Source organism: Larus michahellis, chromosome 4 (assembly GCF_964199755.1).
Source record: "Larus michahellis chromosome 4, bLarMic1.1, whole genome shotgun sequence".
In the NCBI taxonomy this organism is placed as follows: Eukaryota; Metazoa; Chordata; class Aves; order Charadriiformes; family Laridae; genus Larus; species Larus michahellis.
The window spans coordinates 72,930,129-72,946,173 of NC_133899.1; the positions used below are offsets into that span (position 1 = coordinate 72,930,129).

Here is a 16,045-nt window from a genome sequence, read left to right on the forward strand (position 1 = left end):
TGTTCACTTTTTAGAGCTTTGGCTCAAGTCTGCCAACAGGGGAATCTGATCTGATTTAATTAAATGTCACACGTTTGTAACAGTGCGAAAGTGATCATCCTATTGTCTTTAGGCAGCCAAAGCCAAAATTATAGGTGTGTGCATGCACTTCTCAATATCAGTTTGAACTGTGTGCATATGCATTGTTGAGTATACAGTGTTGGGCAAAAATTCAGATTTTTACAAAGTGTGTGATTGGGGTTAACACCCTGGAGAATTTGCTAAGTAGCTGTACACACATTTCATTACTTAACAGGCAACTTATATTTCTTTTGAGTAGGCATACATTACTCACTTTTACTGATCTTTCCGTGTAAAGCATTTTAATGTGGTAACCTTCAGTTTGTTCTCTTTAATAAAGAGATCTTCCACCCTGGTATTTGCTTCATCAACTTACTCAAGTCACGTTTTTTTCCATGGGTTAGTGTATGCTATAATTATATGCTGTAATAGTATGCATGATTCTGTCTTAAATTTTTATTTATTGTTTTAAAAATGTGGTTTATAGCTATACATAATATAATTACAGCCAGTTTCTATTTCACTTGATTCCACAGTCCCAAAAAGCTAAAGCAAGCGTTTCTTTGCAGTAGACAGCTAACCTTGTGAAGGTCTCTGGGGTCAGTGTAGACCCACCCACAAAAACATTAAGTAATTCAGCAGAATTAGTAATCTCTTGACAGTAAAACTGGAGAAACAGAAGCAAAATAACTTACTTCTAACATACAGTGGCAGAACTGAGTAGTAAAATTCTGCTTAAAACGTAGTATATCTACAGTATGTCTGTCTGCTTTCATAACTAGCAAAATAGCCGTAGACGTCAAGAAAAATCCCCCAAATCTAAAGACCCAAACCAAAAAACTCCCTAACTAGAAATGAATGAATATTTGCTAAGCAATATACCTTAGGCAGAGACTATATTTACACTAACAAGGATTTAGGTGATCATTAATTGGCCACTTTTTTTTGTTTTCTTTAAAAATACTCAGAGAAGCTAATGTCTAACAAGTATTTTAACACGAAACAGAGCAAGGCCAGATGGCTGACTCAAAGGACTGCTGGTTAGAAGGATTTCAGGAACTTCTTTTCTTGGTGGCAAATGTGATTTGAGTTGCACTAAAGCCATAAGAAACAAGTAAGCTTTGAAAATAAATCATAGAGAACTACGTTCAGAAGTAACAAAACAGTATCCAAGTTTTACCTTGAATCCCAAACAGTCAAGCAGTGGAACCAAACGCAATAGGAGAAGCTGCCAACAGAAGAGTTTGTTATGTGAGAATCACAGCTTTGATTCCTCTCCTCTCTCTTTTCACTCATCTCTAACCAGATTTGATCACCTGGTAGCAATAGAGCGTGCTGGGATGGCTGCTGATGGCAATTATTACAATGCCAGGAAAGTTAACATTAAACACCTAGTGGATCCCATAGATGAACTATTTTTAGCTGCACAAACCATTCCAGGAGTTGCGACAACAGGTACGTGTGAGCTTGTGTTATATTCTCAGAAGCAAGAGAAGGAGAGAACAGGAACTCTTCCTGGAAGCGAAGGGGAGCAGGAGGCAGGTGCTGAGTAACTGCTTGTAGGCTACAGGTGTTTGTCGTGGTTGAATTTAGAGACTGTTGCTGGAGAAGAATTAGAGGCTTCTATTGAAGGGTTCTCACAACCAAAAAACATGAAGGAGTTGATTTCAGGGTTATTTAAGGACAAAAAAACAAGCCCAGATGTACGTATTATCTATACATCAGTGTGTGTACAGGCACTTCTCTAAGTGTAGTTTTTGGCACTGACTTTATTCTGTATTTTATGTGTGAAAGGCAGCATAGAAAGCAAATGACTACTGAATGGAAACATTACATATTAAAATACTATAGTTATGATTGTTACACCTGTGTTAAAACAGCAGTCTGGTTAGAATCTTAGTGTATGTTGCCATATAGCAGTACATTCGCTTGAGCAGGGATTGTTTATTTACATCTATTACAATAGTGCCTTCTCTAACAAAACATATCTATACAATAATAATCTTTAAAGGAGTACATTGTCCTCCCTGCCAAAACTACATTAGCATTGACTAATAGATCTAATAAGAGTGCTGTTGTCAACACGGTGCTCCTCTCTTTTCTTGATCATCGTTTTTGTCTTGAAAACTGACTTGTGTCTGGTTTTGAAAAAATACAGCACAGGTCAAGGATTCCCAGGTGTATATAAGGTGTTGTACAACGTGCTTGTAGAATCAAATGCTTTCTGCTACAGTGCATAGCCCAAAACGTAGTTAGGAAATATATAATTATATAAATACTAGAAACAAAATTAGAAGCAAGTGTCACAAAACCAGACATAAGTGTCCATGCCAGGCTGATTTCAGTCACATCAGACCGTGTCTGCTGATCTGACTTTTTTTTTCTTCTTGTAGTGCTGTGGATTCACTCCTAGGTATTACAAAAAGCACTGGAACTTCTGACTTCTCAGCAGTGATGTTTTTCAAATGGTTCCACAGAATTTAGAGAGCTCCTGCAGAGATAATGAGTAGTCTGATTTCACTGTATTGGAATCATTTAAAAGCTGTATAGCAGAAGAGTTCACTGGTATTTTTTGTATTATCTTAGAATCTGTAATACATTTTACTTAGTTTTAATTCAATTTTTTGTCCTATTCCTAAGGAGTAACTGCCAACATTCAGAAAGAAGCACTCTAGGTGGCACTCTGTTGGCAATCTCAGCAGAGAAGCCGAAGATTGACTGAATAAGGATAGAAAAAGCTCTCTTTCATAAAGATGTTTAGCAAAATGCCTGAGAGCTTTATGCTGCAGTTAATTTTAATTATTTTGTCCCTGATTTTAGACTATTGATACAAGGACTTGGTCTCTCCAGCTACTTACGTAACATCACATCCCTATTCTTTTACTAAAAATACCCTAATCTCTCACAATATCTCCCAGAGCAGCTCAAAGTATATTATTGATTTGGTGGAGTTTGGAGTGTTCTGCTCTGGGAATTTGAATCTGTTCAGAAGCATTTAGTTTGTTTTGTACATTCTCTGAATATTCAAATATGCTATGAAATGTCATTAATTAAAAATACCAGGAGTTTCTGAAGAGGAAAAGAAGCAGTTATCCAGATTCACCGTGTCCCATTGCCATGAATTTTCTCTAAATTATTTAACAAGTCATTAGGCTTCAAAAAACAATGAAGGTATCTATCTGCCCTGATCTCCCATGGAATTTTAGTACGGGGATATTCTATGCTGGAGAGCTAATTGAGTATCTATAGAAAAACAATGTAATTTTTTCTTATATTGTCCGATACCTAGTTAACATTTCTTATTTTGCCTATCACGCTAACTTTTTTTGGTCTGTTTTTTAATTTGATTACAATTTCCTGGGATAGCTGTTGGCTTTTTCAATGCATTTCTGCAAAGCCGAGCTTGACAAGGCACGAATCTGAGCTGTGGCCTTTGCGTCTTGTCTCTCGTTATTGATGATAATGTATTGCTATGGATTATGATAAATTTTTTAGGTGGCATACGTCTAGTTCCAAAATAAAGTGCAAATACTGTACAGTACCTGTTAGGGCGGAGGACTCAGATAACTTTATAGACTAGAAAAGATTACTAGGAAGATCAAGTATTCAGCCTCACAGAAGTCTTTAAATAGTGTGCTCAGTGGCAAGAAGTACCGTGTTAGGAGGTGGAGAGGGGAATATTAGAACATTTATTACATGCTGGTTAATTGCTGTCAAGTTTTGCATTTAAAATAAGATCTGTGTTTAAAAAAAAAAATCCGATCTAGGAGTCCGACCACAGAGAAATCATGAACAATGCCTACAACTGTATGAGCAATGATATCATAGAAAGTCACGGAGTAAGCAGCAACCTTCAGGAATATACAAAATAAGAAAACATGAAAGTCTGAGGTTGGAAGGACTCATTTTCCGAAAAAGTTGGAAATAAAAGCTTAAGAGATGTTACTGAAACCACACGCTATCCTTTTCAGCTGTCATGCAACCGACATAGCTATATGCTATTTCTACAGGAGCTAATGAAAAGCTTTCCAAAGTACTGCATGAAAAAATGCGGTCACACTTGTTTCCTTTCTGTACATATGATTTTTAGTGCAGAAGACTGACATTTCCTGCATTTTTCATGAGTGTAGTTTCAGAAACCAATGTAGTTAGCCAAAACTCGTGTGGAAGATCCGACAGAACTATTTTTCCTCTGCCTGGAAAGCACTCGAGCCTTCAGGAGAAGAGGGTTCGTCTTGTCTTTTTTGAGACATCTATACTTGAGATGTCTGCCTTGGGGTGAGATGAACCGAATGTTTGAAGGGCCTGTTTCTCTCTCCTGGCTTTAAAAGAAGTCTGGCTGGCTGCGTTTTGTCAGGTGAACCTCACTCTACAAATCAAAGGTAAAATGCAGTCCTCTGCTGGCGTGTAGAGGAATAAGAAAACAGATGGTACAGGAAAATTTTTGGTGCGGTGTTCTTTTTCTCCCAGTGTAATGCTAACGGGATCCATCCACAGCGGTACATCTACGAACTGCGCAGCCATCCTGGGGACAGGACTTCCCCAAAGACAAGAAAAAGCAAAACAAGGCTGATACAAAAAAACCCCAAGCAACGACTAGTATCTTCCAGTTAAAGAAACTGTTGAGGATCTTCGAAGGACAAGAATTCATTTTAGCCTTTTAAAAGACTATTAGGAGCAAAATTTTGGCTTTTGAATATATTTATATGTGATAGTAGAGGCACCATGATTATGTCATTACCTATTTGAGAAGCACTACCGACGAACAGGTTTTAGAAAGCACCATTAATTCCCAACACCAGAATAAATTTGAACAGATTGTTAAAGCAGATAAGAAAAAAAATGAGCTTTTTCATGGCAAATCCTTTTATGTAAGTTACGTGTCACTCAGTTACGCTCCCCTTGACTATTTAGACTTAAGGAAATAAAAAATTGCTGCTGAGAAATAACTTTCACTTAAAGAAGAAATTTCCTACAGACTTATGTGAGATATTTGTGTAGTTACTCAAAGTGTTAAATTTATAAATTTCCAGGGTTTGAAGTGTAAATTATAAATACTGTAATTTCTCTCCTCTAACACATGCTATGCATTAGAGCGCAGTCACATTTCAAATTCAAATATGATACATTGCAGTGAGGACCCGGAGCTCTTCATTGTTCGGTTTCACAGATATTAACTAGGATTTTTCTATGAAATCTTTAAACTTGAGAAGATGCCACTTAGACTGACAGGTGAAAGAGAAATGTTAATTTCCATTTAAATAGGTGGATTTTTTGTGGGGTTTGTTGTTTTTTTTTAAATACATTAGGAAGAGACTAGAGGTACTATCCAGCTTTCACGTAAGCTGCTAGTTTATGTGTTAGCCTCATCTCCACATCTCTGAACGTCATCTAACATTTTTATGTCCCAAACACAGGGTTGCCCAGAATTTTCTTGAAATGACATAGGTCCCATTGATTTTACTGAAACCACTCAGACAAAAACATAGTGTTTCTACTTGACCAACAAAAATCAAGGCCCCACACCCTGAATATAAGAACACTTCAAAAAAAAAAAAAAAAAAGAAAAAGATTAGCTATTTTTTTCAAAAATTACTAGGAAAATGAAAACAGTAATAGTAGACAGGATTGAGCTCTTTGTACACTCTGGCACAATGACAGTGGACCGTGTTAAACAGATTGCCAGTGCAGTAAGGCCTACTTCTGCCAAAGTCCTTATGTATATTTTTGCTTATTTTTCTGCAATAATTGCTATATTTAATCTCTTTTTTTTTACTTAGAAGTTGTCTATGCTTGCTTTACTATGGAATCGTAGGCTCTCAGGTTTATTTGGGATTCATTTTCTGTCTTCTTTCTCTGTTTGTGCTAATGTACTTATGCATTATATAGAACACTCATTTAAGGCCTTCCACAAGAAAAGTTTACTATCTTAATTCTGTCTGCGGTTCATGAGCACTTGGTAATTTTGGTTTCTTTTGCGTGCACCAGTACAGCATTCATATATATACGCTTACGTGTTAGCATGTGGTAGGTGATGCTTTCAGCTGTTTCATTCACAGTATTCTGTTTTTACACACTTTGATGAAAAAAGATAAGTCATCTCATATTTTCTCACATCACAGTTCTCTCTGAACTGTCACAGAGACTCTGGGGAAGACACAGGATGCTTTCTAAATGGATTGTTAGTTACGTGCTGGGTCTTTTTCATTTGGTCTTTTTCTCTTTTAATAAAGGTGTTGGAGATGGAGGAAATGAATTAGGAATGGGCAAAGTAAAAGACGCTGTAAAGAAGCACATAAAAAATGGAGATGTTATAGCTTGTGATGTTGAAGCTGATTTTACTATTGTAGCTGGTAAGGAGTTTTTTTTGTGGGGGTGAGAATTGTTGATATTTGAGAAGACAACTGACAAGAAGACATCTGTCTTTCCAACTAATCCATATCGTCCCTTTCTTCATATGACCAAGTCATCACTGGCAAAAAAATTTATCTCTGTATTATTTCCGTTTTCTGAATAGTTAAGCAACTATGGCTCCAGCAGGAATGACTGAAAATTGAGGGTGTTCTATGAAGAAAGCGCGTTTAATTGGAAATAGTTGGGCAAATCCTGAATATTCTTGAAAAATCACACTTCACATAAAATAACAAGGAAGACTGCAGAAGTGACCTGTGTGGGAGTTAAAATGTCTATGCACATATGAATTTTCAGCAGTTTTTTGGGAGAAATGAGAGTGTGGTGATAATTACATCTACTTCTTACGGCTACGCGTGTATAGTATCTATGGTGGCTGTTCTGGCAATTCTGGTGATTCTTACTTTGAAAGCGGCTGTCACACCCAGACCCTGCAACGGGAAGTGAGGCAGAGGTTTGGACATGTTTAAGTGTGGAAAACTACACGTACTAAAGTAACTTCCACACTTTTTTTGAAAATTTTTATATTCTGCATCTCTGGAAAAGGTATCAGGCAGCAGAGATAACTTCTCACAGCAAGTTTCAAATCTAGTGAACTCCAATATAGTCTTGACAAAGAAGCTGTCAAACAAGACTGTGTAGACTGATTTGAAAATTTATGGATATTAACTATGTTAGAATGTCCTTTTGAATGTGTTACTTACACCAAGGACACATCATCAAGACACAGACAATTAGTTTCACCAAGGTTTCATACCTTATAAAATGGCTGAACTCTTTAATCAGTCATCATTTGAACAAAAAAGGGATTCTCGGCAATGGTGCAGCATTCTGTTATAAAATCTGACACCAGTGAAAATTTTCCTGATTTGGGATGCTTTTCAAAATCTCCTAGCTATCAGTGGTTAAAAGCAAAAGACAGTGGGCTGTAGCACGGCTTCTCACAGTTCACGGACTTTACGTTGAGCCAAGTGGAATTGTGTTATAGACCATGCCCATTTGAGTTTTTGCTTTGTTGGAAAGAGAAACCACAAACTAAGCTAGATGGAAACTTGCAGGAATTCAATCTGAAATATTACTGAAAGCATTTTAATATGTGAAGCAATTGTCTAGTTCTGAAAGAAATGTTCCAAAGTCATGTCGATACTTAATTCATGTCCAAGTTCCATTTTGACATCGCTACATGAGACTCAGTTGTATGTGCCTCATGACTTATGCAGGTTAGGTATCTTTGGAATAGCCAATGTTTATTTTTTTACAGTTTGGTTTCATGGTGGCATTCTGTTGCAGGGGTTTCTAACTGGGGAGGCTACGCCATCGCTTGCGCTCTGTATATTCTCAGCACTTGTGAAATACATGACCGCTATCTGAGGAAAGCTGTTGGGTTTCCACAGATATCCAAGAAGATGGGCTGGCTGTCAGCACTTCCATCGGTTACCAAGGTAATTTCTGTAGGACTGGGGAGCTGTGACTTGCTTGTGACATGCAGATGGAATTGGCTACCAGCCACTAAATGCTGCCCAGTCCAGTTCAATAACTTACTTTCACGTGGTCTTTTGGTGACGTTTGGGAATCCCTGGTGAATGGGCAGCCACACTGTACTTAGACTATTCTGCAGAGTCTTCAAGACAGATTGAACATAAAAGTCCTCAAAAATGAATGTATTCATGTGCTGCAGCTTCAAGCACAAAACCGTGCTACAATTTTATGGGCAGTGCAAGAAATCCTACTATTGCGATACGGTAATTAAAATTCCCTGTTCGCTTCCTTAGCATCGTTCATGATTTTATAAATCTCTATTGTGTCCTCCGTCAGATGTCTCTCTTCCAAAATCAAGAGTCACAGTCCAAACACAGAAGCCACTCTGCACTTCTGATCTTTGCACCTTACTTATGATCTTTCCACCTTTTCTAGTTATGTTAGAACCTTCCTATAGTTAGTTTTGAATGTTTCTAAATTAAAGTTGGAGAGAGACTTGCAGATGCATGTTTTTAAATGTGGTTTGACTAGTGCAGCTCATATTCTGGGAATGCAAAGGTTTCAGACTGAGAAAAAGTAAAATAACTGAGAGGAGTGAGAAATGACTGTGATCTGTGCTCATCCTGCTAAGCACGTGGCTCTATTTTTAACTTGGCAGTGTTTAAAAAAAAAGTATATATACGCTCAACGATCGAGTAATGTTTGCTCCACCGTATTTGTGATAACTTAGGAACTTCAAGTCCGTTTTATTGGCAGAGTACCTCTACAGAGACTTGGACAAGACCAGTAAGTTTGTGACCTCCAAGAATGCTAGGCAAAATGTAATCCATCCACCGTGGATATTGCCCGCGGCAGTGGAGTATTTCTCCTGAGGTGACAGTGCATGCTGTGTGAAATTCCAACAAAGCACCTCTTAAGTATTTGAGAGTAGGTCTTACGTTTTTTTTAATTCTTGCTATTTTCGGTTTTCATCTAAAGGTCATAAAACTGAAACTGACCCCAACGTTTAGCATAGCCGTATAGCCACATATCCTTTGACTTAACAAAGCATGTGGCAACTTTCAGTGCAATCTTTTCCAAAAATAGATCCATGACTTTTCACTTTTCAATGTTTTTTTCCAGTTACATCTACTCTTTTTTTGCCCTTTAAACTACCATACCCTAAAAACTACTATGATCAAATTCCTGGTAATGAGATACAGTAATTAAATGTGATATTGTGTACAGGAAATCCTTCTTGGTTTTGTTTTACTAAGCTATACAGCTGGGAATATTGATAATGATCCAGTAATGGGCTATTGAAAGTGCAATACTAAAATCTATTGAGATAAAATTAATGGAAACAGTTTTGTGGAGGAGAGAAAATTACAAAGTGTCTGACAAGAGAGTGTCATATCTTTAATTATAAATCATGCAACAGTAAACAGTGCAGAAGATTGAACACATTAGTGTTCACGTACTCCATTAGTATAAAAAAATCATTCAGACCGTTTATGTTTATATGGCTACTTTCTGCCCAATCCAGTTTCTTTTAATGCCATAATAATTACCGTAGTATAAAGATCACCATCACACATGCGCAGCTCGGTGTTTGTATTTGTCTGTTTGTAACTGGAAAGATGACATTTGAAGGAGTGCCTAAGCACCACACACCTTTCTTATAATATGTCCTATATTTCGTCCGAAAATGGCATTCCTTCCATGAAAACTGTGGATCATATATACTAAATGAAGACTTCCCCTGAAACAGAAGGGTTATTTCTCTGCAGCCTTGTGTTCACGCATTGTAAGGATTGCACTGCAGCAATCCCCAGACCCGTGGAGCGCTCCATTCCCAATGAACACAATCCCACTGAGGTAGTTCTAAGTGCATGGATTAGTCTTTACGTATATTTTAATAAGAGAAACTGTAAAGCATTTGTTCCTTGTTGAGAAGGTGATGAGCAAGAAACAATTTGATCTAAACAATCTTTACTTGCCTTTAAGTTGTGGAGTTGAAGCATAATTATGTTGGTTAATACAGTATTGGTTTGACTTTTCAGGTGTTTGTGGTACTTGTATACTGAAGTGAGTGTAGAGACATACATTAATTCATACATATCCAAACGTAGCTAATGCTGAGCAACGTACAGTCAACTCTGCGTGTCCTTGCGTCTCCCAGCCAGGTTAATATGTCAGGCAGTTGTTCTTTTACTGAACTCCTTATTAATGGTAAGAAATGGACTGCTTAGTATTTATTTTGAAATTGTGACCTATAAGAATATGAAATACTTTGCAAATGAGCAATATATAAAGATGTGACATTTGTTTTCGTATTCTTTATTAGCTTTGTCATTCGTAAGGGAGGTTTTTTTCCCTGAATAAAGTGCAAATTACCAAGTTCTTTTTCTAGTCATTTGATTATTTTTTTGGTTACCCCACTCCCAACTTAATTATTTGCTAAAGAGAGAACTGTGAGCAAATTGCAGCACTTTTCAGGTAAGGAAGCATACTGCACATTGTGTGTGTTCCTTACAAATGGAAACAATAGCATTTTATCATGGAATAGGGTTTATCAGCCATAGTTACATACTATTAAGCAAGCAAGCCTTTTTTCCCCACGTAAGCAGATCCGAGAGCTCTAACATGTCAGCAGGTTACCAAATTAAACTAAATTATCTGCTAATTGAGCACGCAAGGCATGCCTTAATCCTTTCAGAAATGTTTATATTTTGGCTGTATACTGTATTACGTAAAATACAACCATACTGTGTCTAAATTCAGATCTAAAGGTATTGTATTCTTTATGGTTTAGCAGTCTTCCTAGAAAAAAACCCTAACATTTAATAAAAGAATATTAGGCATTTTACCTTTATAAATTTTTCATCATTAATTTGTGTGCAGGAGATAAATGTCTTTTCTGGAGGTTATGGTGGAGGACTACCAAACAAGAAGTATTTCAGCCTATAGAACTGTTTGTCAAGGATGCTGGTGGGGCTGTTTCAGTAGCAGTTGCCATCAAAGCAGGGTCTCACACCAGTGGAAACAGAACAGTAGATCAAAGACCAGAAAAGGCATTCCTAGCAAAGAAAGGGGGAAAAAAAAGATAGGTGTATGACTATTTCAAAATCGTATATAAATTAGTACAGGGTTGGGGCAGGGAGAAGCTAAGACATGACCAGGCTTTTTATTTTTCTTAGATTTTTTTTTTTTATTAGCAGAATTAGGGAAATAAATTCTTCTTATAGTAATTCTAAGACAGTAGAAAGAGTTTTACTGTGTACATTTCACGTGAAATGAAAAACAAAGCAGTTTATGCTAAAGATACATCCGTTTGAAACCAGGTCTTCTAATTTCACCATTCCTAGAACTAGGGGGTTTTCAGAGTTGATTTTAGCCCATCTTTTCCTCTCACAGCGCTCACTGGCCCATGACTCACAACCCAGGATTTTGTTCCCTCTGTGTACTTTAACAGCTCAACTTGGAACGTGCTTTGTTATCTGCTTACTTTACTGTTAAGCAAGAAAATAACTGTTGTAAACATGAAATTGAGTTGCAGTTCTAAACAAAGGAAAGTAAATGCTATTTCAGAGAATTCCAAGCAAGTGCAACTTCAGGGTTTTCTTTTTCCCCCTCCCTTTTCTCAGCAACCAGAAGTCTCATAAAATCAATAGGAAAATGACGATAGAAAGCAACAGGCACGCAGAGATCACATTTCCCTTCTGTTCTTTTTTTTTTTCTTTTTTTAAAGTGCATCTGCAGCCAGCTGCTACGCTGGTGAAACAACAGGTAGTTTTTTGAGATACTTTGGGTGGCGGGTCCTCCGAGTCTGTTTTGTGCAATATGGGAACTTGAAACCAGGCAGAAAGGATTCATTTCTGCTGAATTCTTACCGACGTCTTGTTTGAAGGAGCGTGGGGAACAATAATATCATTCGGTAATTAAATAGTAGTCAAGAATCTAAGCCTTTTGTCAGTCCCTAAGTTCCAGATCCTACATATATTCTTTGGGACAGTTTAAAAATAGTGTTAGCAAATTGCTATCCAAAATTAATATGGAGGATGTGGTCAGAGCCTCGCCTCCCCTGCATTTAAAATAAAGATCTTGAATGAATGCTTTTATCTAATTCAGGATTTTAATTCCATTCTATTTCTTTGGTTTTTAAGGAAGAAAATCTTCTGAAAACACTTGTGCGGCACGGGGTCCGCAGTGGAAAAACTGCCAGCCTAGAAATGGAAGTGGACGGGCTGCCCTTCTACGACACCCATTCAGTCATGATTGAAAAGCTGCTGCAAGAAGTGCAGCGGGGACCGTCCTAATGATTTCTATGTCAAGAGTTGCTCCCATATCAGTTTCTTGTCCCCTAGGCTCCCACAAGGTATAGAAGATCAGAAAAATATGACTTTTCATCTCCGGTGCCTTGGCTGCGCACAACCTTTCGTTGTTACCTTTACAACATCTCTGTGAAGCAAGAAGGGGATATCATCATGATGATTTGGTCTGCCTTTCTTTTCTGTTAATTTTACAATGGGTACTGGATATTAAATGATACTATATATTAGAGGTGATCTGTATTTTACAAAGAAAGCTTGTCATTAAAATGGAATGTTATTGCATTGCTGTTCCTGTTTTACTAAGCTCGTAAGTGCAAGAGGAAGTAACTCTTGCAGCAACTTGGATTTAAAAATACTTCGTGGTGGGGAAAACAGCTGCAGTGGAGATGGGAGGTTCAAAACAAAACAAAAAAAACCCCAGGAAGTGTTACAGTAGTGAAAGTTGATAAATACAGTCCCCCTGCACACCTCCTGTAGGCCCTCTAACACTGTCTTCTTACGGTGGTGGATAGTTTGTGGAAGTGCGAGGAGATAAGGGGAGAGCTTTAACTGAGCTAATGAAAACAGGGGCAGCATTTGCAGAGCTTCCATGTAAAGGGTAGGCTTTCGTTTGCCTCCTTCGTATCAGTAGTAGTAGTCATTTAAAAATGTCTGTTTGGGAAAAGAGGCAGCTGATTTCCTTCTCTGTGTGCTACATGTTCAGTAGCTTACTGACATGTTACACTAACAGGTGCAATGTATATTATTCTTTCCAAACACTAAATTTTGTCAAAAATTTATATATTTTGTCCCTTTCTGGGTGATACAGAAAGGCTGTAGACATTTCAGGGTATCCTGTTGTAAAGAATAAATGAATTAAATACATAAATAGGGATTAAAAATTAATGCTTAGAAATTAAAGCATAATTAGAAAGTAAAGAACATTTGCATTCCGTATAAAGTAAAATGATGTAAATGAACATTTAGATGAATTCCAGTTATAGAAATTCTGCTCATGACGAGACTAAGTGAAGCAAAATTAAATTACGTCTCAAAGGCCGACTGATGCCGAACCAGTGCAAGATGAATGTAGTGCCTGACCTTTGCTGTTTAAAGCTACTTTAGCCCCAGATGAGTGTCAGGGCTGAAGTTCTGCTAGTTGTCAGCCCTCGCAGCAGAGAGGAGAGGGTATATTTGACACTGCACCTCTCAGGTACTGATGCTTTAGCTGTCATTAAATAATTATAATGGTACAAAAGGTGAGCATCAAACCATTGTGCTTCAACAGGATGAGAATGGCAGTTGTGTTTAGCCACTGTTTTTTTCCAAAGTACAGTGGACTTCCAGCAGCCAGAAACGCCTTGTATCTACTTTTCTTTCTGGCAGGTGAGTTTTATTTTCCTTCTCTTTATGTAAGACAAACACAACACTTTTTGAGAATGAGAAAAATCAGTTTGTACCACAAACACCAGCGTACTTTGAACATTAATCTTCTGAAGTCCTTGAGGATACACAGCCTTTAAAAACTTAAAACAGTTGAACACATGTGAGAGAAAGAAATCTTAATGCCATACTTGCTGATAGATATTCAGACTCACCAAAGCTCCCAACGGTTATTTTATGGATCGCTCATGTTTTTTGATTCATTTTATTTAAAGCTGCCTTGAAGGATGTTGCAGTGAATCTGTATTTGTATTTCACAGTCAGAAAATAGCTCCTTTAGAAGTGTCCAAACTCTCCAAACTATAAATATGAAGTAAAATGTTTCATACGAATGCTTGAGTTTTTGCCAAAGCCAGCAGCCCCGCAGGAGGGCATGTGTTCACGGCTGCACAGAACCCACAAAATGAAATTAGCATCATTTAAAAATGTCTGTTTGGGAAAAGAGGCAGCTGATTTCCTTCTCTGTGTGCTACGTGTTCAGTAGCTTACTGACATGTTACACTAACAGGTGCAATGTATATTATTCTTTCCAAACACTACATTCTGTCAAAAAAACTTCATTTTTAAGTTTTGCACTTTTTTTTCCCCCCAGAAATACAAGCTTTAACAATCAGATTTCATTAAGAAATATGAAATGTAATAATTCATTTGTCTTTTTCTCTAATGCGCGTTTTTAAAATCCCTTTGCCTGTGCAGTTCCAAGGGCTGGATTTAATCCGATAGCAATGTGTAGCGTATCTCTAGCAACCATGGCAGGACCCTCGATTGACTATGTTCTGGCTCAGACGGAAAGAACAGCTCTGAGTGAGAGTTACCTTCCTCCCGTATTGGCTACAGTTCTGCAGCCTAAGCCTAACAGTTACAATATAGAAAGAATCGATAAAACATTGACTTCAGAAAAAAAAAGGAAAAAAAAGAAGAAGAAAAAAACCTTCCCCTTCTCTTACGGGTTAGCAGGTTAAATGTTGAGAACTGTAACAGAACGCTGGACTCCATTATGCAAGTTTCCATCTGATTTTCAACTGCAGCAGCTGACCAAAAGCTGACCACATCAAAGTACCAACTCAAAGAAGCCCTAATCCCTCAGATGATAATTCAATGTAATATGGCATGCTCTGCATTCCAGCGATCTAATTTAAACAATGTGGGTTACTGTAAAGAAGCAAAGCATAAACAGGACAAGAAATATTTCATCCTAGAACAAACCACGTGTGTGTCTTGCAGCCTGCCAGGTCATGGGAGTCCAAGTAGTTGTCTCAGTGTTTAACAACACAGAAGCACGGCATTACGGCTGTGGCGAGTCCCTGCCTTACGACCCCCATTGGTAGAGACAGAGATCAGAGGAAAGATTAGGAGAAAATAAAGCTAAGTAGCACTAATAGTCAGAAGAAAAAATGCACGTGTAAAGTAATTAATCCAGCTTGGTGAGTGGTCTAAGTATAAAGAAATGTAAAAGAATTAAACAAGCCAGATGTTAACCTAAGCAAACCTAATCCCCTCCTGGGAGTGGGGACGTGAATCCTTTCTGCAAGGGGAGGGAGGAGAGGATCTGTGGTCTCACAAAGAGAAACTGCGGGCCAAAGCTGTAAGATAGTTACTTCAAACACAGAGTGAACAAATATAGGAAGAAAATAATAAAAACTTTCTTTATTAAAGACATCCCCTAATTATTTCTAACATTGCACTCTCAAGGTGGTTTCCATAAAACTGTTAGAATATATTGCCTTTTAGAAACTGGTGACAAGCGAGGCTGTGTAACAATGACATACTTCAGATACCAGGGCTAGATCATCTGCCTAGAGGTTCTTTTGATATTTAAAAAAAAAAAAATAAACAAAACTGATAATACTACTGCAAGTTGTCAGCTGCAGGTTGCAGAGAGAAAGGTGTTTCAAGAAAGATTTGAAACCAGAGACATGAAAGGACAAGGCAATAGTCATAGTGTAACAGTTACAGATACAAGAAGGTATGGCGAGCAGATCACAAAGAAGAATCATACAGGATTCATTAGTATAATAAAGAGAAAAAAACAAAACAAAACCAACCTAGAGAGGAGATAGTGGTAGAAACAATCGGATAGAGCACATCTTTAACTGCCATTATCTCCACTTATTCCTGTATTTTGTTTCTGTCTAAACCGGGAAACATAGATCATCATATTTCTGATCTTGTATTTACTGAACAATGACCAAACCCTAAGCTATAGTATCTGTGGGAGAAAAGAGAGTTTAAACAGAATCCGTATAACAGTTTCCCTGACAAATGCATTGGTATTTAATTGCCTGCATGGTCTGTGCTGCATAAGACACACAAATTTTGTAGGACACAACTCAACCTTAGCAAGGGTCAGTAGAATTCAG

General features: G+C 37.6%; 1 protein-coding gene across 7 annotated transcripts in view; it reads left to right on the forward strand.

Annotated features, from left to right (window-relative positions):
- Nucleotides 1-14,580, forward strand: part of DGLUCY (D-glutamate cyclase) — a 50,312-nt gene extending 35,732 nt beyond the window's left edge. For all 7 annotated transcript variants that reach the window (XM_074585512.1, XM_074585517.1, XM_074585511.1 and 4 more), the window contains 4 exons: nucleotides 1,367-1,515; nucleotides 6,294-6,413; nucleotides 7,762-7,913; nucleotides 12,096-14,580. In XM_074585512.1, the coding sequence (XP_074441613.1) occupies nucleotides 1,367-1,515; nucleotides 6,294-6,413; nucleotides 7,762-7,913; nucleotides 12,096-12,248 (574 nt within the window). In that variant the 3' untranslated portion in view covers nucleotides 12,249-14,580. The remainder of the gene's footprint in view (nucleotides 1-1,366; nucleotides 1,516-6,293; nucleotides 6,414-7,761; nucleotides 7,914-12,095) is intronic.
- Nucleotides 14,581-16,045: the final 1,465 nt, after the last annotated feature.